This window comes from Octopus bimaculoides, chromosome 4 (assembly GCF_046866305.1).
Source record: "Octopus bimaculoides isolate indiv1 chromosome 4, ASM4686630v1, whole genome shotgun sequence".
NCBI classification, from domain to species: domain Eukaryota; kingdom Metazoa; phylum Mollusca; class Cephalopoda; order Octopoda; family Octopodidae; genus Octopus; species Octopus bimaculoides.
The window spans coordinates 25677742-25701218 of NC_142931.1; the positions used below are offsets into that span (position 1 = coordinate 25677742).

Genomic DNA, 23477 nt, shown 5'->3' on the forward strand with positions numbered 1-23477 from the left:
TTATACTATATTCTACTAGAACTTTGCAATGAGATTCTTCCACTGTAATACAGAGGAAGTGTTGTGCTATAATGATGAAAAGGATGCTATGAGTGGCACCCTGGCTCCTCCTAATAACAAATTCTAAGAATGAGAGAGAGGTGAGAGAAGAATCAATTAGGGTACTTAGACTGGTACTTCATTTTATCAACCCTAGGAAAATGAAAGGCAAAGTTGGCTTTGATAAGATTTGAACACAGAATATAAAGAGTTGGAACAAATAGCAGAGGACATTTATTCAATGCCAAAGACCTTCCTCACTATACTATGTGGTTTTGTTTGTTTGTTGTTGGCACTCCGTCGCTTACGACGTCGAGGGTTCCAGTTGATCCGATCAACGGAACAGCCTACTCGTGAAATTAACGTGCAAGTGGCTGAGCACTCCACAGACACGTGTACCCTTAACGTACTTCTCGGGGGATATTCAGCATGACACAGTGTGACAAGGCTGACCCTTTGAATTACAGGCACAACAGAAACAGGAAGTAAAAGTGAGAGAAAGTTGTGGTGAAAGAGTACAGCGGGGTTCGCCACCATCCCCTGCTGGAGCCTCGTGGAGCTTTAAGTGTTTTCGCTCAATAAACACTCACAACGCCCGGTCTGGGAATCGAAACCATGATCTTATGACCGCGAGTCTGCTGCCCAAACCACTGGGCCATTGCGCATCCACACTATGTGGTAGAGTCAAAAGAAAAGAAACAAAAAAATTCTTTTTAACTAAATGGACTTGACCAAGGATCTAAGAAAACTCTGGAAAATGCAAGCATAAGTTATCCATACTGTCATAAAAACAGCAAGGTAAACACCAAAATAGTTGATCGAGACACCCAGGAACTTTGGAAATTAAGACAGAAATAACAGTTTTGAAAACACATCATTATCTCTATTCTGCAAGAATTCTTCACTTGGTCATTGAGACTATTGGTATGATTTATAGGTCATGACGTTAGTGTTGATGATGATGGTGATTGTCATGATGATACATACATTCAGTGCTAGTTTCATAGTTGAACACAAGAAAGGATAGTAAAGTGAATACTTTTTGAGAGTTCAATAGAATTCCTAAGTTGTTTTTCTCTCCAAGAAAAATAGATTAATGCAAAATATTTCATGTGAAAAATAAGTAGGAGCAGCAGGTAAACTGACAAATACAGCTTGATGTTCTAACTGAATCTGAGATAGATTGAACTAGTTCTGTAGAGAATAGGTGATTGTAATCAATTTCAAAGAGCCTAGACTCCAATAACCGTTTTAACACCTACATTATTGAGATTGATTTCTTAAGTACTTTAATTTCATCTAATTATCTATTCTTGTCAACAAGTTTGACCTCTTTTTGTGAAACAAAGCATCGTAAACCCAAACTAGCAGCATTAGTTTGATATTAGTGTTTGCAGAACTCATTGCTAAACAAAATACAAAGGCATTAGCTTTGTTCAATTTAATATATAATATGAAACAAAAATGTTTTTAGAATATATTCCTTGTTTAAAAAAACAACATAATTATCAAAATTTAGCATCATAATCCTCAATTCTAAACGAAAGCAGATGAAAATGATGATGAGGAGAGATAGAGTATCTACTCAGAAATTAGGTGAAGTGAGTTCAAAATGTCATCATTAATTCAACGCTTAATGATTTAGCCACTTGAAAGAGAGTAGTGAGAAAAGTATTTTACTCATCTAATGTCTGTAAAGAGACACTAGATTGTACATCAAATCTGAAGAATATACATCATCATCATCATCAAACAAACTGAAGAACTTTGTCTACTTTGGTATAGTTTCTATAGCTGGATGCCCTTCCTAATGCCAACCCCTTTACGAAGGATGTTTGTATGTGTTAGAATAGCTTGTTATTTGAAACTTCTTTACAGAGGAGTTGAAGTGTTACAGGATAAGTTCTTTAAATTATGCTAAAATCAATCTAAATATCAAAACAGTAACTTCATATTGTCTAAAGAGGAAAAAATACTAATTGAAGGAAGATGTGTAATATGATATTTTTGCAAAAGTAAGGAGTGGTGTGTTTACACAAAAAGTTAGATCAATATTATACCAAAAGGAAGGGTATAATATATATTTATATGTACATACTACACTTCTTTTTTTCTTCATCTCCATGATACATGAAAACTATAGTTTACCTATTTCCTTTAATCCTAACTGTGAGGCCACATCCAGGATACTATGACCAGAAGTTATACCTATTGACCAAGTTGATATGTAAATCTCTTTTACAATGTTGCATTTTTCTCTGGTCAGATGCACTTCTTGACACCAAAAGTTTTTTTTTTTCAAGTAAAGCACTTCATTTTTCATATATCAAACCACCAAGCTGTGTGAGGTTATTGTATATGGGCAACATAAACACTGCTGCCAAAGGAATGTGTAAGCAAAGACATACAGACAGTTTCCATCTGCAAATTTCACTCACAAAGCATTCATTAACCTGAAACTAAAGTAAAAGACACATGCCCAAGGTGATACGCAATAAGACTAAACTCAAAACTATGATTGTGAAATAAACTTCTTAACCACACAGCTATACCAGTGCTTTCTCCAATAGTGATAATATATTGAATGCTCATTATACATCATGTGTATGCTCACATCAGATCTTATTCATCAAGGCCTAGTTGTTACTTAATTCACAACACATCACATTGATTAAGAAGTAAAACAGAAATAAATTGTACTTAGCTCTTGTCAATACACTTACAAGAATATACACTTCTTAAATATTTGTTTCAATAACTGCTATAAAAAGAAATAACACAAAGGCATTCCTACCATGACCATCCACTCAATAAAGTTCTTAATAAATATGCATTATGTATCATTTAATAGTTGTAAAAATTATTTAATATTTTCAATTTATATAAAAAATATTTTATTTTATTAAATAATCTGAACATTATATTAAATTACATGCATTACACATTTCTATTATGGCAAAAAAAGTTTTAAAAAATTTTAAATATGTTCTTGTAACAATATGTATAGATAAACTATGTACATGACCATCAGGTGCCCTTTTATAGCCGATAAGGTGCACCTTTATATAACCAAAACTGGTAATGTTCAAAAGTCATTTTTGAATTTGCTCTTTGCTTTGTTAAAAATGTATCAACTTTTCCAATGTATTTTATGTAGCAATTATAAATCTGACTAAACATTCCTTTTTCCAAACATTAAAGAAAAGCCAGTGTATATTATAGCTGAGATAATTTTCTCAAGGATTTCATTGCCCCATAATTAAGAGAGCACGTCATACAAAGTGCACATCAAATAAAGAATAACATGAAGATTGTTGCAAATAATGAATAGAACAACATGATTACTAATAATCATAATATAAATTAATTGTATACAACAGAAAATAATTCTAAGTTAAGATAGAATCACTTCTTTTCACATATTACCATTTATCTACTTAGGTACAATTTCTATTTCAAAATTCATTCTAAGTATAATTACTGAAAGAACATGGATGGCTGAGTCAACATTAGAATGAAATGAGCAACTGCTAGTGATTTGTATCCTATCATTGGCACTGTATTGTTTTGTCCATAACCAAGACACTTAATTCTCAATGGCTAATTCTCTCTGTAAGCAGTAACTTCATTGTAAACTTAATGAGTAATTGATTAGCTTGCAGATGTGAGCTTAATTGCTCTTGTAAAAAAAAGAAAAAAGAAAAAAAAGAGTTGCTTGTGATAGCTTGGCATTCTATCCAGAAGTGTTGGAAGCAATTAAGCTCTACTCAGAGCACAAAATAAGAGGGTCCACATTTGTGTTGCACCCACCACCTCAACACACGACTATTACCACCACTACCACCACACCAGGCCACTTCTATACTCCTTGCTTTATACAAGCATTGAAATTGCTCAATTTTATCAGCTTGTGTCTTTAATACACATTGCATATAGTCAATTGCAAAATAATGTAAAAACCCCTCTGTTTCATCATCAGAGCTGATCACTGTAGGAATGTAAACACTAATCAAGGTGATAAATTCATGGTTTGCAATATTAATATATGAATTATAAATTTAATCAATGGCTGCAATCAAATGACTGAAACCAGTAAAACAACAATAGAATTATTCATACTACACAGTGATCAAGATAAATAAATAAATAAAATCTTCAAAGATACAGTCACAATATGGTTCAGACAATGGACCAGTGGTCAGCTCAATCTTAAGCACAGAACTTGCCATGTATGTAAGATTAAAAGAATCCGCTTCCCTCAGCCTGTTCTGACATTTATCAAGACTGACTTAGGTAAAGTTGACAAGGGTATATATCATTCACACAGCTCATGTCCTGACTATTTATATTAAATACTAGATCAGCTTGGCTAAGAAATGCTAGTATGAAAAACATCAATGTTCAAACAAAGCAATAGATAAATAATGGCCAAATTTCAAACATTCTAACAACTGAAATATTACATAAGAATTGAATTAATGCATTTAGATGTTGACTGGTTATAATTAATCAAAATATTTTTATTGGAAATTTTAATGAAAAGGTCAGCAATTTATGTTGAAAACTAAAGCTAATTCAGAAATGTCAATGCTCTTAAAGTATGAAACAAAGTTACAGACAAAGTATCAAGTGTACTGGTATTAGTCAATAACAGTTTAGAAACTGATTCTCTGCTTCTAAACTTTTACCTTCAAATTTGTGATTGGTTAGACAGGTTTACAAAGTTTAACATTAATAAACATTTTCTGAGTTGGCATTGAATAATTAGAATAAATTATTTCTAAATATTGTAGAGAAGAATGAGATAGTATATTTTAATTACATATTTTAAAGTAAATAAAGCTATTTTGATTAAAAAAAAAAAATGTGAAATTCCCAAAGTAGAATTCAAGTTCATGATACACACTACAAATACCGTTTATTTGATATTCAGCATGTACATGAAATATGTACTCACTTGGTCAGTGCTAGAGTCGGAATGCATTCGATTAAACTTCATATTGGGGTCAACTCCAGCCACAGAATGCTCTGGAGGTACATTCATAATGGCACCTCCACCGTGCCGCTGTTGTTGTTGTTGGTGGTGGTGATGGTGGGGATGATGTTGTTGGTGGTGTTGCTGCTGCTGCTGTTGTGGAAGTTGGTGTTGTTGCTGCTGCTGTTGTTGTTGTTGTTGTTGCTGCTGTTGTTGTTGCTGTTGTTGTTGATGTTGTTGTTGTTGTTGTTGTTGCTGTTGTTGTTGTTGGGATCCACCTTTCAGAAGGTGAACATCAGGATAACCAATCTGAAAAAAAAAAAAAACTTCAAAAATCATTTTTCTGCTAATAAAGGTTAAATTCAGAAATAGAGAACAGGGACTGAACAAAATATTTTACTGATAATTTTATTAAATTCATTAAAAAAGATTTCAATAAATATTCAAATTATTCTTAAATCATAAGTACTCAATGTAATGAATATTCATATTGTTGCTCTTAGCTCTTCTCTTAGATCTTCCAGTACTGTCAGCACAATGGACAACAAGCCTCGTTCAAACATCCCAATTGCCCACTTTCCTCTTAGCTACTGGAGCTACATGTAATTCTCTAACTCCCTTGTCCCTAAAATTGCAGACCTTGTACCAATTTAAAACAATTATTTGGTGTGAGCAATAAGTAAGATCGATTATGGTTAAATTTCATTACAATTCACAATTATACCCACTAAGAAATCAAGATAAACCACATTAAGTTCTTTTCCAATTTGCACCTCTGAAAATTCCTGAATAAAGCAAATGTATGAATCAAGTAAATATGTCGAAGTATTTACACTACAATATAGGAGTTGGAATATAATTAACAGTAAAGCCAAAGTGTTAATTGCTAAAGAATAACATTTCTATATTTATTTTGCACACATACTTCTCCAGAGAGATAGATTAAATCTAATATACCTATGGAAGGTTTATTTTGTTTCATTCTGAACATTTGTTATAAGCATGAATCTTAACTCTGATGAAATAAAGCTAAATTCTTAAATTCTCACAGCAGATGTCAGTTGAAGAAGAGTTCTAGGCTGTGTTGATTCAGTAAAATATCTTTGGCTGTACTTCTGGTTCACTGGTGATATGAGAATACAATAAATTCCTTGCATCTCTCATATGAATTGAGCTTGCTTATTCTATCTTTAATAAACTGATTATATGTAGGGGTTTACAACATAATTCAGGTAAAAATCTATCCTGACTACCAACATGATTAAGAAAGAAAGTTACTAACAGTAAAAGGATGAATCAGCTGAAATAGAAATTATCTTAGCTAATTAGGTTCTGTACATATTTAAAAAAAATTAGTTTCTCCAAGTTAACATTTTGAGCTAAAAGTGGATAAAAATTGCTTAATGATCTAATAGAGTTGATATGCATTCCAATTACAAGTGAAAATTATTGTTAATGCAGTATCTAATATTATCTTATATTTTTTTAACTGGGTAATCAATACTAAGTCGGGAGTTCTAATCTTACTAAATACAGCTGTTATAAAATTTTACATTGGAAGCATTTTTTTTTTTTAATTACACTTTTTAGCAATATTGGCTTAAACATTTCTACCAATCAATGATGCAAAAAGTATTGCACAGGGAATACATTCATAAAATATTTCCATAAAGTACTCATGTAAGGCAGATAATTAAAACTATGCTCATATGGATAATGTGGATAGAAACCAAGAAATAAAATAATCAAAAAGCATTAAGATTAAATTGCGTATGTGAGAACTTAACTAAGGTTGTATCAGTACAAAGTAACTTCAGATATTAAGTTTAAATCAACATCAGTTTGGCAAATGTTTAGTGAAACACACACAAGCTAAAAAAATTACTTTCCCAGAAATTACATGCATTAAATCAGGCATAGAAGAAAATTTGAAGCGATTTAAAAAAAAAAGGAAAGGAAATATGTAGTACATTATGTAAATGAAATAGAAAATAAATTGTGAAAAAAATACCATCATCTTCTTTAAATAACATCTTTTTTTACAGTTAATTGTTCAGAATGATGACAAATGCAAAAATTAACATTTGGACACTCAATAGCACTATTATGCAAGAGACTAATATAATGTATAAACCTGCTATATTAAACTTCTTACCACACAAGTATGGCTGTGTGGTAAGAAATTTGCTTCCTAACCACATGGTTCCAGGTTCAGTCCCACTGTGTGGCACCTTGAGCAAGTGTCATCTATTATAGTCTCGGGTTCACCAAAGACTTGTGAGTGGGATTGGTAGATGGAAACTGAAAGAAGCCTGTCATGTGTGTGTTTGTGTATTTCCCACCACTGTTTGACAACCAGTGCTGATGCATTTATGGCCATGTAACTTAGCAATTCAGCAAAAGTGATCAATGGAATAAGTATCATGCTTACAAACAAAACAATACAAAAAAGTACTAGGATCGATTTATTCAATCAAAATTCTTTAAGGCAGTGCCCCAGCATGACCACAGTATAATGAGAGAAATGACACACACACACACACACACACACACACAAAGATAGTAATTTCCATCAGTCTCAACAATTAGTCTTCAAGTTGTTCAAACAACTGAACACCATGTTAATTGTACTGTTGTGTAAGTAGCTGAGTATTCCACAGACACTTCTCTCCTTAAAGTAATCAGTGTCAATGTATGAAGAGTTTGGCCTTTGAATTACAGGCACAGTCTTTGCAAAAGAGGTTGTCACACTTGCCCATCTATTCATTTACAAGGCGTAGTCGTGTGTGTGTGTGTGTGTGTGTGTGTGTGTGTGTGTGTGTGTGTGTGTGTGTGTGTGTGTGTGTGCGCGCGTAGAAAGAGATAGAGAGAAAAGGGATTATAATCCAAGCTTTGTCTTTGTGAAGCACATCTGCCCATTCCAGTAATCAAATGTATGTAGATAGATGTTTTATTTTGTCTTGGGAATTATGGGTAGGAGACACCATACATGTTTTCTACATGTCTATAGTTTGTAGTTCTCATCCTGTAATGGAACGGCATGGAATTAAAAATATACCTTTTTTTTCACCTATTACTTACTATGGCAATCTGATTGAAACTTTACACACACACACACACACACACACACACACTAGTTGATCAATTCAACACTTCAAGACTTAAAAGAGGCTTCAAGTGAGAATGATGCCAACAATGATATCAAGATTTGAGGCACAATCACAAACACTATTGCCACCAGAACAAGCCTATGAGGGAATCTTTATATAATCATTTAACCTGCTGAAAATAGCAACTAAATCTCTCTCTCTCAAATCATATATTGGACACTATGAACTTGGGTTCCTAGTATTTGAAAGGAAAAAAAGAATGGTTATGGCTGGGATGTCTTTGATAAATAACCGGCCCAATTAGGGATGAATTGGTGAGGGTAGAGAATAAATAACAACAACAACAACAGTAACAGAAATCGCAAAGGAAAATATGAAAATCACCAAGAAGAAGTACATCATTGCTGCCATAACAACAATCAAGCTATCACTATCATTAATACAATGTAAAAATGACAATAAGACAAATTATAGAACTTCAATACTTATTGGAAATAACTGTTCAACAAATGACCTGCCACCATGTCCAGCACAAACTTCATTATATGAAATGAGGAGGTTATTCCTAGCAAGTGCTTAAGGGATACAAGAAAGGTTTAACCTACAGTCTGGCACTTCTATAAAATATCAATGAAAAAATATAGAGTACCTGAACATCAGATGCCAATACACACCCTCAAGGACATGGTACAGTGATTTGTTCCTAAGAAAATAACTGATCAATGAGTAACATTTTAAAATCTGAGAAAGACATTACTGCACTAACTGACCTGGTTACAGGAGACACAAGACTACTCACATCAACACACAAGGTTATAACAAAATGAATCCAGAATGACCATCCCATACATCCTTTCTATAACAGAACAGTTTTTTACAGATGAGTAATAAGAGTAAAATTGCTACAGATGCAAAAATACACAATTCAAAGTATTTTTAAAATTTCCATATAGATCATTGGAAATATCAGACCCCTAGCTCTGTTGCCACACAAGTACATATAAAACAATTCACAAAATGATATGTACAAATTATTGTACAGTTTCCCGAGATGCCTCAAATCATAGCATAAACCTTAAGGGGTGTCACTTAAAAAGATAGAAATTAACCAAACTAGATCAACAAACTAATTTATTCCTTTTAAAAGACTTCATTGTTCTTAACTTCCAATGATCAGATATCAAGATTCATCATCATTTAACGTCTGTTGTCCATGCTGGCATGGGTTGGACAATTTGATTGGGCTGGCATGCTGGATGGCTGCACCAGACTCAGTCTGATTTGGTATAGTTTTCTACAGGTGGATGCCCTTCCTAACGCCAAACACTCCGAGAGTGTAATAGGTGTTTTTACGCACCACCAGCACAGGTGCCATTTGTGTGACACAGAGATGCATTTACATGCCACGACTCTGATTTTGCTCAGCTTGATGGATCTTCTTCTCAAGCACAACATAATGCCAAAGGTCTTGGTCATTGTCTCCATGAGGTCCAACGCTCGAAAGGAGCTCAGCCACCTTGCCTCTATGAGGCCTAACACTCAAGAAGAACTCAGCCACTTTGCCTCCATGAGACCCAATGTTCAAAAGATGTTCTTTACATGCCACCAGCAGGGTGCACTTGGCTTGAAGAGTCTTCTCAAGCACAGCGTATTGTCAAAGTACTCAGTCACTAGTCATTGCCTTTGTGAGGCTCAAAGTTTGAAGATCATGCTTCACCACTTGTACCATGACTTCCTGGGTCTATCTCCACCACAGGTTCCCTCCACCATTCTTTCTTTACACAGCTGTCCTTGTCCATACATATCACATGACCATACCAACACAGTCATCTCTCTTGCACACCACATCCGATTCCTCTTATGCCTAACTTTTCTCTCAAGATACTTACACTCTGTTGAACATGCACACTGACATCGCACATCCAGCGAAGCATACTAGTTTCATTTCTTTCAAGCTTATGCATGTTCTCAGCTATCATAGCCCATTTTTCACAGCCATGCAGCATAGCTGTTTGCACACAGGCATCATACACTCTGTCTTTCATCCTGAGAGAGAGGTCTTTTGTTGCCAGTAGGGGTAGGAGCTCTCTGAACTTGCCCAGCCTAATCTTATTCTCACAGCTATGTTCTCGGAGTATCCACCTCCACTACTAACTTGGTCACCTAGATAACAAAAGTTATCTACTACTTCTACCTTGCTCCTTTGGCAGTTGATAGAGTCTATTTTCTGCGCATTTTCAGCATTTGTTGTACCTGTGCACCTTCCACATACAAAAGTTAGTTTCATTGTTAACCTTCCGATTCTGTTGCTGCACCTTTTATGTGTCCAATGCTTACACTGGGTGCATCTTATGGGGTTTCTACCTACATATTTTCTACAGATGAGCAGGACCATCTACCTGAAGGGATTTGTGATTTGTCTGCCTTCCTACTTACTATGACTTTGATTTTTGCTAGGTTAACTCTAAGGCCCTTTGAGTTTAAACCTTGCTTCCACACCTGGGGTTTCTTCTCTAGTTCAGTAATATCAACATCACAACTACCAAGGAGAAATTTCACCTGATCTCACTAACATGCTGTGTCCAAACAGATAGTTAAACGTTATGTTTCTACTTTCAAATAATATAGAATGCATCTACAGTTTGAAATTATTCCAATAGTTTATTTAACTGTAATACAATAGACTGAACAATATATATTCCACAAGATTTTGTAGTTCAGTATCTGACAGAAAGCAACCCCAAGTCTGCTGAAACTAAATTTCTACAAGGATTACCAGATATTAATTCAGTGGGGATTAAAAGGGAAAAAAATGGAAATTAAATCAAAAGTTTCTCTATGAGAAGCATAATATGAAACGGAAGTCATTTACGTCAACAATGCAAGCTACATGCATTAAATATATTCTTGAAAGTAAGAACAAATGATCCCAAAAATATCTCCAAGGATAAAAATTCCCATCAGATAAAGAAAAAGTATGTCTCAAATCAATAAAACTGACAATCTAATAACAGAAAAATCCAATGTCAGTCAAACATTGAAAATAAAATGGAGTGCTTCTATGAAAATGAAAAAAAGCAATAAAGGACACCAGGGTTACATGAAAACAAAAATTCATGTTAAGGTTCTTGACAGACTGACAAAAGAAATAGCTTCAGGGAATTCCAAAAAAGACATTAAGGGAAAAGGTGCATTTATTACAGGATCCTCACAAAGTAAGTTAATACTACATGAATATTTCAGTGTTCCCTGTAACTCACTGTACACATTCAAAATAGGTAAGCTGGTTCTTGAAACGGCAACTTTTCATAAAGCAACAAGTAGCCACCAATTACGCTGATATTATCATCATCATCATCATCATCATCATCGTTTAACGTCCGCCTTCCATGCTAGCATGGGTTGGTCGATTTGACTAAGGACTGGCAAACCAGATGGCTACACCAGGCTCCAATCTGATTTGGCAGAGTTTCTACAGCTGGATGCCCTTCCTAACGCCAACCACTCCGAGAGTGTAGTGGGTGCTTTTATGTGCCACCGGCACGAAGGCCAGTCAGGCGGTACTGGCAACGGCCACACTCAAAATGGTATATTTTACAAGCCACCCGCACAGGAGCCAGTCCAGCGGCACTGGCAACGATCTCGCGCGAATGTTTTTTTCACGTGCCACCGGCACAAGTGCCAGTAAGGCGAAGCTGTAATATTTATTACAGATAAAATGAGGGTGAGCACAGTAACAGTCACTGATAGTTTATCTTTTACCTCTTACTAGTTTCAGTCATTAGACTGCAGCCATGCTGGGGCACCACCTTGAAGAATTTAGTTGAACAAATCAACCACAGTACTAATTTTTTAAAACCTGGTACTTACTTTTTCAGTTTTCTTTGCTGAATTGCTAAGTTACAGGAGACATAAACACACCAACAACAGTTGTCTAGTGGTGGTTGGGGACAAACACACACAATGAGCTGCTTTCAATTTCCATCTGCCAAATTTACTCACAAGGCTTTGATTGGCCCAATGCTATAGTAGAAAACACTTGCCCAAAGTGCCATACAGAGGGACTGAACCCGTGTGGTTGGGAAGCAAGCCTTTTACCACAGCCAGGTCTGCTCCTATAGTTTCCTGACTATAAGTGCAAACATCCTGTTAGTAAGTGGTACTCAGCATGGTTTCCATCCAGATAGACCCTCATTCACAGATTTGCTGCAATTCTTCAGCTTGCTATTAAAACAGTAGCAGAAGCTATCAACAGAGGTATTGTATATCTGGAATTTGCAAAGGATTTTGATAAATTGCTCGTGGAATTAAATGCTGCATACTAAGTAACTTCAATAAAGTCAGAAAATTAGAATTTTAAATGACAGAAGTCAAACTGTTTCAGACAATAGTACACATCAGAAGGGAAAACAAAAAATTCAGAAAATTATATTCTTGACAATTGTAACAGAACAACCAGGGGTACCAAAACATCAAAGGAAAACAAGCCTAAAGATGTAAAGAAATCTACAGAAGGATTGATTTTATAATGATATGGCAACTGATAAAAACACTTTATACTATTAGTTTCAAATTTGGCACAAGACCAACAATTTGGGAGGAAGAGGTAAGTTGATTACATCAACCCCAGTGCTTATTTTATTGACCCCAAAAGGATGAAAGGTATAGTCAACTTCAGCAGAATTTGAACACAGGCCATAAAGACTGACAAAAAGCCACTAAGCACATTGTCCAGAGTGCTAACAATTTTGCCAGCTCACCACCTTAAAACACTTTAAAATATCGGAAAGTTTTAAGCATTTTTCTACTGGTTGTCTTAACACATTGTATCCTGAACACACTAAATCAAGATCACAGTCTCAGAGTCAGAATATGCACAAGCCCAGTGTAATCAAGCACATTACAAAACAGCCCATGATGATTGCAAAGTTAAAAGTTTTAAAACTCAAGGATGCAGTAAATTATATCTGGAAAATCTGGTCTAGCACAAAACTTTGGTTTGAAAGGTGCATGAATCCCAGAAATGGATTACGCTTACTGCATAGTAACAAAAGCTTCACATTTTCCTTCATGGATTCAGATCACATACTGCATTAGTTTAAGGTTTGATATTATCTTCAAAACAAAGGATCTGTATGGTGTGATGAAATCACTGAAACTTGAACAGTCTACTGTATATGGTCTGCACCTATGTCACAGCAGGGTATGCAAATAAGAGTATTGTTAATCAAATGTTCCCATTTCCACAACATAAAGGCTACATAGATAATCTTTTCTACTCTAGGCACAAGGCACAAAATGGGGGGGGGGGGAGGGGGGCCAGTCAATCAGATCGACCCGGTATGCAACTGGTACTTAATTTATCGACTCCAAAAGGATGAAAGGCAAAACTGACCTCAGCAGAATTTGAACTCAGAATGTAAAGACAGATGAAATACCGCTTAGCATTTCACCCAGCATGCTAACGTTTCTGCCAGCTCGCTGCCTTTAAGCTACATAGATATTGGCAGGAACAGTAAAAGAGAATAATAGACCGGTTTTAAATTGTGTATCTCAAGTTTTCTATATGTATTTGTCTTTTGCATGCACTTGGAATGTCAAGCATAATATTGCTTTTGCACCATTTTCAAAATGAACTTTGTCTATTATTCTCATACTTGAATCATGATTTTTGATTCACATCTTGAGAGTATTCATAAGTATATATTCACATACCCATAAAGAAACTTGACAGTGACTTAGAAATGTTGCCAAATGATGCTTTGCCAGACTACCTGATAAAACCAATAGTCAGAGAAAGTTCAGTCACTGTCAGCCTTTTCTTTGTAAAAATATATTCCATGTGATGATGATGATGAGCACTTAAATGTATTCATTAAACTTTCAATTAACAATTGTTTTTCTATACGTATACATAAACACAAATTATACATATATTTGTCTTTTGGGGGGGGGGGATTAATGTTCAGTTTTCCCTGCTAGCAGGAGTTTGGATGGAGATTTAATTGAGACAGGATTTTTGCGGCTGGGTGCTCTTCCTGTCACAGACCCTTACTTGTTTTCCAGGTAAGGAATTTCTTTATTCTGAAAGTTTTTGAAAGTGCAGAGTAGCTAATCAAAGTACCAAAAAGAAATGTATCCACAAAAAAATCAGCCTTGCTTTGCTCAAGCAGTGATAAGCACAATATAAACATTCATGCACATCTGCACACATGCACATATCTACAACAAACTTCCTGCAGTTCCCTTCTACCAATTTTCTTTACGCAGCATTGGTTAGCTGGGGTCAATAGTAGCAAACTTTTAACCCAAGGTGTTGTGCAATCGGGCTGAATCTGAAACCACACTGGTGCAGAGTAAACTTATCATAGCCATGCTCCCCTCCACACACACAATTACAAGTAGCAAATCACTTAGGCAATTTCAACAGTACTATTTATCCAATTGAAAATCAACAACTAATTCAAAAATTATAAATGTATGTACGCTTTCAACACTCTGACCTTCTTACAGATATTACAAAACAATTGATAGAATGAGTGATGGTGTTGAAAAGGTTTAAAACACCTTTGAAGAGTAATTCTACATATGAAAATGCTATTAATATCAAGAATGGTTAACTATCAATCAAGATAATTAAGTCAGAAACAAGTAGTATAAGGATATAATTTGAAGAAAAGTGGGGTGTGTTCAATTTGTGTAATAATAAATTATTAAAAATATGTTTTATTAATTGAACATTTACTTTAAATCTCAAGAGGATGATACCTGTAGCCAGGGGAATTTAATATGACCTAAGCAAAATATGAAAATCACACACAAATTATGAAAAATAAAAGATTATTGAAGCAATGATGCATAAAGGATAAAGACACTGGTTAGAAGTAAAATTTCATTATTATTAAATGATGAAAGAAAGGGAGGTAAGAAAATAAATAAAAATGAATATTAAGTATGAAAACAGGATATGAAGGGTGGAAAATGTTGATTAAAAACTATATGGAGATCATCATTATTATCATTATTCATCTGTTTTTCATACTGGCATGCATAGGCTAGCTGGACAGGATCCAACAACTCAGAAGGCTACATAAACTTTTAAACAATTATACACTTGCCAATAACCTGATGAGTCAACGAGAGGACTTCTCTGTAGTTGTTTAACCTACTGGAAATCACAGTCAAATCTATTTTAAATCACACTCTATCATATTTAAGAAAGAAAGAATATTTTAGATAATGTAGTCCTAGATGGAAATGGCTGGAATGCCTTTGATCACAGATAGATTTGTTTGATGCTTGATCAATACTGATACAGTTCAAGAATATATATATATATATATATATATATATATATATATATATATATATATATATGGGATTCGCAGTTTAGGCTTGTTATAGTAGTAGTTGTAGTAGTAACAACAACAAATATCTAAATGTTAAGAATTAAAGCAAAACAATTGTTTGATAATAATATTAACCCACCCACCCCAATTCAGTGTGAAAGTAACTGAGAAACAGTAAAAAAAAAAGACTACAAGAATTAACAAAAGAATTTTGCTCAACACTGCTGTACAGTAATTTCAAATTCTTTTGATCAACCTCTTAAAGACAAAAATTTTTTTAATTTTCAAGACAAAAATGTGGCTTCAACTTTAGACAAACGTTTTAGAAGCTGAGATTTTAATTTTCTGAAAATCATGAAGTTTGTTTATACTTTAAATAGTTCTATCACAGAGTAACTTCATGCTAAAAACAAGGCTATTAATGGGAATGTATACATTTTCTGTATCAAATATTTGATTACTATCTAAGAAAACATTTCAGAAAAGCTACTAAGAGGAAGTGAAATGATGTATATACTTCAGTCACCCAACTGTTTTTCCTTAGCAAGAAAGGGGAGTGGTGAAAGAAAACTGCACACAAGTAATACTAGACATATTTACAGTTATAAATGTTAATTACCAATATTGATTAATAACAAATTTATAAAACTTTTCATGTACGTGTGCGCGTATGTATGCGTGTGTGTGTTTGTTGCTATAAAATTTGATAAAAACTGGGTCATGAAATTCTAACATAATTAACTTATGGCTATTAATACTGAACAGATTTAAGTGTAAACACATTACTTACCAGTCATTGTTCAAAATTCATCTCTCTAGAACTACTTCCAATCTATTATCCTTGCTGCTCCAAATAGGTCACAAAAACAGTGGTCAAAATATTTCCATTGTTATTGTAATTATCAGTGAAATACCCAGAAACTGCACATTGCTTCAGTTAAGCTGAAGCTAACAGCTAAAATGTTATAGCCAAAGCAGTTAAAATTTTCTATTGCAATTTTAAACATTTTCCCATTTCAAATAGAAAGCTAGAATTGATAAAATCCAGATAAACTGTTAAATACTGAAACACACAAATGTTTATAATTTTTTTCTTTTAAATATAAGTAACATTAAGTTTATCTCTTCATACAAGTAGCTTTTGTGGTCCAGTACAAGCTTTGACCATCCTAGAACCGCTTGACCAAACACACATCATGAAGAGCCTGTTAACATCCAACGTAAAAGTAGGTTTTCTCTGTCAAGACACTTCATGTTTCTTCCGTTTGACTCATTATTGGTGCAGCCAATAGACAATATTCCCTAAACAAGAGTCATTTCCTTGATTTAAAAAACTGAACTCTCATGGAAATGCCTACTTCAAATAAGCAGAAGGGCAGACAAAAAAATAGAAACACACACACACACACACACACACACACACACAAAATGCAAACATTTGCGTAGAGAGTGAAATGAGAGGAAGAGAGAGACTGAGAAAAGAGAAGAGACAGTGAATGAGAGAGAGAAAGCGAGCATGAGTGAGAGGGTGCATGAGAGTGAGTGAGTGAGAGTGCATGAAAGACAGAGAATGCATGAGTGAGAATGCTTGAGTGGGAGAGAATGCATGAGTGTGAGAGAGAATGCATGAGTGTGAGAAAGTGTGCATGAGTGTGAGAAAGTGTGCATGAGTGTGAGAGAGTGTGCATGAGTGAGAGAGTGTGCATGAGTGAGAGAGTGTGCATGAGTGTGAGAGTGCATGAGTGAAAGAGTGCATGAGTGAGAGAACTACAGAGAAAAGAGGAGAGAAAGTGAGCAAGGCAAAAGTGAATGAGAAGAGAAACAGTGAAGGACAGAGGAGGAGGGAGAGAGAAAGAAGAAAGGAAAGAAGAGAAGTGAAGATGTAGTCATCATGTCTGAAAGAACACTTAGAAATAAGCGAAACACAATGAACCTTATTACCAGAATAATTTATATTACTATGGTTACAAAAGAGGCATTTTGTGAGTTAATATCTCATACTTCAGATTTTCATCCTCTTGTATATTGGATCTCAACAATTCATCAAAAAATAACGTTTTGAAACGCATGTGCAGACACACAATTTAATGCACTTTGACACATACATAGAGAAGCTAAAGCGAAGGCCTCCAAAAAAACTACTTGACGAATTTGTGGTTAAAAATAATATACAAATCACATGCTACTAACTGAAAAAAGGAAGGGTGTATTGGATAATGTAGTCTTAGATCTCATTAAAATCACAGGATGTTCATGAGCGAATTGCATCTGATCACAGATTAGTTCAATCAGGATTGACTTGGGTTAAACAACAACATATAAGGATCAGATTTAAATTGTTATACCTGTGCACATTAAAGACTTTTTTATATGGGAAGGACATATAATGTTCAAAACATTTGTGTAACATGGGCATAATATATTAAAGGCACATTTTAGAAAAATCTGGAAGATGAGTGCAGTAATAAAATTTTTACTTTTTTTTTTATGAACCCACTTACAGATCATTCAGTTAAATGAAGAATTTTCCAGGAGAGATAGACACACTAAATTTTTACAGAATGCTCTAGTAGATATGGGAATACTGCATACAGATTTACCTGAGGACATTGGTACACTGAATACAGACTTCTGGAATTCCAAAATACAGTATATAATCATGCTTAGAAACACTTTAGAAATAGTCCATTGAGACACACTGACACATTGCGATTGGCCATACTGGGAATCAGGAAAACAAAATGCAGAGATGGGTATACTAACCAGAGACTTAATATATAGTTATCAAAACACTTTGGGAGGCTTGCACCACACTACAAAACAGAGAGTAGTTGAAACAAATATCCTTGAATTCAGAACTTTCTGAAAGATGTGAACTTTTATTAATTAATATTTTATTTGAATGCTATTGTTCTGGCAATTTGTGTTTCATTCATAGATTTGTTGAAGTAGTTGTTACAGCTGAAAGATTTTCTCGTCACCAAACTTGAAGGACATGTATTCAAAGAAACCTGCAGCAAGACTTATCAGAAATCTCTAAGCTTGAGACTATCCTAACAGGTTTTCAAATGAATAGCCAGATTGCAAGACTTCATGCACCATATTAAGTTAATTGGTAAATCAATCAAAAAGTAGTGAAATATAAGATTTGAATGATTCAACTGCAGACCCTAAAATAGTTACTTTAAACTATCAAATCCAGTTTCATTGAAAGATATTGTGACTACACACAAACACACACATTTACAATACATAACAACCAATAAATACTGACCACAATCATTTCCGATGGCTCCAAAGTAAGGCACTCGCTGGTCCGCCGTGTACATCCTGGAGGACGTTTGCCAAAACTGAAAAAGAAAAGAGAAACTGAAATGAAAATCTCATAAAATTTGCTTACGACAGACAAATGCTGTAATTTCTTGTAAAAGTTCATTGATTTTCTGACAACAAAGTAAATAAACTGATTAGATTAGTCAACAAGGTCAATAAAACAGATAATCATCATAAAGAAAACTAGAAAAAGTGGCATGGTAATTCATCAGAACCAGGCAATGAGAAGGAATTCTTTCAAAATATCAAATATCTTTTGAGGAAAACTGTGTGTGTTTGAATACGCATGAATATAACATATATATTTGTATTTATTATTGTAGGTTTGTGTGTATAGCCATAACAATAGAAGTGGAAATACAAACAAAATGTTTATGTAATCTTATGTGTATATAACAATGCTTATTTAGGTGTTTTTTCAAAGTTATTTATCTAATATATCACCATCATTTTATATTCCCTATCCCTATGTATAATGGAAAGGACAGGTTTCACAGCATCTTGTTGCTATCATTTGTCATTCAGCACACACAACATCAGAGGAAACCACCAGTGCTGCATACTTTTTTTTCCTATAAGTTCTCATCACCAATCACTTTACAACATGGACTTCTTATTCAAAGTTACTGACATCCTGGACAGGCTGCCTGCGATGCAGCCCACTAAAATCTATGTTTCCTGTGTCAAGTTCACCTTCTGCTTAACATACTCACCCCAATCCCATATAGACACCCTTCCTACAAGTAATCACTTTCTAATATGGACTGAGAATATTTTAAAATGCAATCAACACTAGAGTTGTCTGCAGCAAGGATAAAGTCTTCCCTAACCTATTCTTCATAATATCTAATGGTATTTTGTTTCCAGAGTTCAATACAATATCCAAATAATCTCCAAAGCATCAGCACATATGCATATACAGAGGTAGGGGAGAGATAAAAGCTGGCAGACACAGAAGAATAAGGGGGACAACAGTAAATTGCTAAAAAAGTAAACAAAGAATCGAAATTTCCTTCAAACAAACTGAACAAACAGAAATCCAATTTCTGCCTTCAAATTTAACCCATTAACATTTAAACCAGCCATATCTGCTCCAAATATTCTGCCAGTTTTAAGTTGAAAAAAGCCCAATCTGGACTTTCACACATACCCCACAATGTCATTCTAAATACAAACAATCACACTGAAATGTTGGAGCTACAGGATAATGCACGATTAATTCAAACCAATAAGCATTATATTCGACAGAGTAATCTGAATGATAAAGGGTTAATCAACTGAAAAATCTGCATAACCTGAAACACTCCCAAATAAATCTTCAGTGTGTTTGAATTTTGAGAATTAGATGTGAAGACAATGCAGCAGACTGTTTTTTGCCAGTTACAGGGATGAAAATAAACCAATACTGGCTGTCAAGCAGTGGTGGTAATGATGGTGGTCATGGTGGGACAAACACAAATATACATACACACACAACAGGCTTCGAAACAGTTTCCATTTAGCAAGTTCCCTCACATGGTGTTGGTCAGCTTGGGGGTATAGAAGAAAACACTTGGCCATAGGTTGTGCAGTGGAACTGAACTCAAAACCACATGGTTGCAAAGTAATCTTCTAAACCACATCCATGCCTGTAAGCCAGGTCTGTTCAGTGCTGGTATTTTTCTTTCTAACAACAATTAAGTGGAAGTGATACCAGTGAAAGTAAGCTAAACAAGGTGTTCTGTACAGGATCAGAACACAAATGGCTGCAGCAAGTCTTGGACATGTGACTATGAAGTCAATAGTCCAGCACTTCAAGCTACTAGTTCCTGTGCCTGTTTGAGTGCAATCTGAACTGTTGAAAGTTGATATTTACAGAAAAAACATGAACAGGATGTGGATTTCGCTAATCAGAAAACTGATTCTGATACAGATAGACAGATGGAGAAACGAAGGGGGGGGGGGGGTGGGAAGCTAAGGACAGAATCAATACTTATTAAATGTAGTAGGGGAACATTATTTACTAATTTGAGCAAGACTTTATAAACTTGCAAAAACACTGCAGTTGTACCATGAAATATTAACTCTACCTCTCCCAATAACACTTCTGCATGTACATGTGTGTAATAAAAATAACAAATAGACTATTTTTGAGGCCAACATGCAAAACGTCTTCTTAACAAAGAATTGTGATCCCATTGTCACAGTGCTGGCTTTAACAGACATGTTGGATAGCACTACTTTGGCTAATTTGATGTATATGAAGGCTATGGATAAGGTACAAAGAATGAACAAGGATGAAAGCTCTTTCAGTTCTGCGATGAAAGTGAGCTAACAAATTGCAACAATAACTTCAGGAAGCCAGCCATCAATCTGATTACCTACTAATCCGGCAAATACACAGCCAAATAGACTTCATACTCACCAGGAAGTAAGACAACTAACTGGTTGTGAGTATTAGATTTTTCTCTACAGAAGAGTGTACCACAGACTAACGACCAATGATCTCAGGATAAGTGCTACACAGGCTCGGAGATAATTTGGAGAACGAAGGTATGGAAGATGAAGGATCTCTTGACCAGAGTAGGTTCAGAGAAGTACTTGATGACACATTATAAAAAGGAGAAGGAGGAAATATATTTACAACATAGAAGACAAATGAGATTTTTCTTTTTTTTTTTTTTTACAAGACTCTGCTGCAAACTACAAAAGAGATCTGTGTTTAGCACAGAGATGAAAGACTATCATGGTGGTGGCGGAATGGAATGATACAGTAAATACAGTCATAAAAGCTTTGAGACAGACCAGAAAAAGTGGAAGTAAGGAAGAATAGTAGGTGGCTAGATTAGAAGATATACATCACCTATACTAAACAAATGGAGAAACTTGCTAAGACATATAACTTCTCTTTCTGCATTGTGAAGATCAAAGTAATGCCAGTGCAAGTCAAGAAGTTAGGGAAAACTATGTGCAGAGAGATAGTTCCTATTGATGCTAAAATGAAAGGAGAAAAGTGTTACCATGAGGAGCATGGAGAGAGAGAGAATGAGAGAGAGAGAGAGAATGAGAGAGAGAGAGAGAGAGAGAGAGAGAGAGAAAGAGAGAGAGAGAATGAGAGAGAGAAATGGTAAGGGTAAAGATTTTCTGAAGAAGCTACTACAGAGGGATCGAATTGATGAACAAAGTTACAAAAGTAACAAAATGAGTTATAGTCCAGACAGCTAATTAAGAAGAGAATTAGCTTAAATGTGGTGCAGTTTAGGTCTGTACCAAGAGGAGGTATTACAGGTACTCTCCTCTTAGTGGGACAATTAAATAAGTTCTTAATGAACCATTAAGCATGGCATTTGTTAAACTGGAAAAGGTCTTTCACAGGATACCATGTTCTTTAGTCTTGTCTATGAAAACAAGGTGCAGATAAATTGCTTGTGAATGTAATTCAAACTATGTGCAGAAATGTCATCACCATGGTAAACAATAACAAGAATTTAGCAAGCAGGAAGTTGTCTATCAGGGGTCAGTTTTCAACCTCCTACTTATAGTTATCCATGCTATAACAGAGGAGTTTAAGACTGGGGGTCCATAGGAACATCTGTATGTTGAGCTTAGAAGCAAGAGGCTTCAAGGTAAACTTAAAACAAAATTTTAATTAGCAGGAAAGAAATCAGGTGTGCTACATTCTGGGAAATGGTTATGTTTAGTATGCAGAAAAGGTTTACTTCTAAATAAACTATGAATGCCCAATAGATGCAAATGTATAACAAGCAGGCTGACAGAGAAGACTTCATATGTAGCAAGTGAACAGAGCAGTACTCAATTGTGGATCTTGTTTGCACTTCATAGGTTAGTAGTTAATAGGCATTGAAATATTTCTTTTAACTCCAAAGAGAACGTCTACTCTCTCAATTGCAGATTTTACTATATTAAAGATGTGCACTCACCAAGAGTTCTTCTCTGATAATAGAGCCTAGCATTTGGACTATTGGTTGCCTGTAACTCATGTTCAGAGCAGTGCAGTCTAATGGTGATTTCTTAACATGCAGTTATTGTGGTGTTTTTTAGTAGTTATTTTTCCTATTGAAGGAAACAAAATTAGCATGATCCTACTGGAGGATATTTTCAAGGTCTCTTTTCATGGAGTCAATAGATAGCTTGTGTAGGAGTGCCTAGGTTGCATGTAGATAATGCTTGGGTGCACAAAATTACAGAGGAATGAAAGGTGGTATCATGTGAATGGAAAAGTGGATATGGCTGGAGCTGATGGCAAGTATACCAATGTAAAGGAGAAAGAATATAGGGAAACAAAACTGAAACCTGGGGTATACCAAAATTGATAGATTGTGGATAAGGGAGACCCATCAGAGCATGCTGCAACAGTATATATACTCCAATAAGAAACCAATGACTCAAGAGATGAGAGACGGATGAAACCATTGAGCAGGCAGTTTTCTCAGGAGACTCATGTTCCAGAGGAGTCGAAAGCTTTGTTGATACTGAGAGCAACAGTCTCAAGTAGATCAAAATTTGCAAAAGTTGTTAAGTTAACTATAAATCTTAATCAGCAACAAACAATTTAATGCCTTTCTAGAAGAATCTCTTGAAAAAATATCACAGCAGCATGAAATGGCATAAATATTTCACAGATACAATAATTTGATGTAAAACTTAAGTTCACAATTTATATATTTTAAA

General features: G+C 34.9%; 1 protein-coding gene across 50 annotated transcripts in view; it reads right to left on the reverse strand.

The window, feature by feature from the left end:
* Window positions 1–23477, reverse strand: part of LOC106881120 (rap guanine nucleotide exchange factor 6) — a 457078-nt gene that overhangs the window by 80557 nt on the left and 353044 nt on the right. For all 50 annotated transcript variants that reach the window (XR_016241432.1, XR_016241438.1, XR_016241437.1 and 47 more), the window contains exons 5-6: window positions 18748–18823; window positions 4997–5323 (exon numbers count right to left, since the gene is read on the reverse strand). Coding sequence is in view for 43 of the 50 variants with exons in the window: in XM_089350570.1 (XP_089206696.1) it covers window positions 4997–5323; window positions 18748–18823 (403 nt within the window). In the remaining 7 variants the exon portion in view is untranslated. The remainder of the gene's footprint in view (window positions 1–4996; window positions 5324–18747; window positions 18824–23477) is intronic.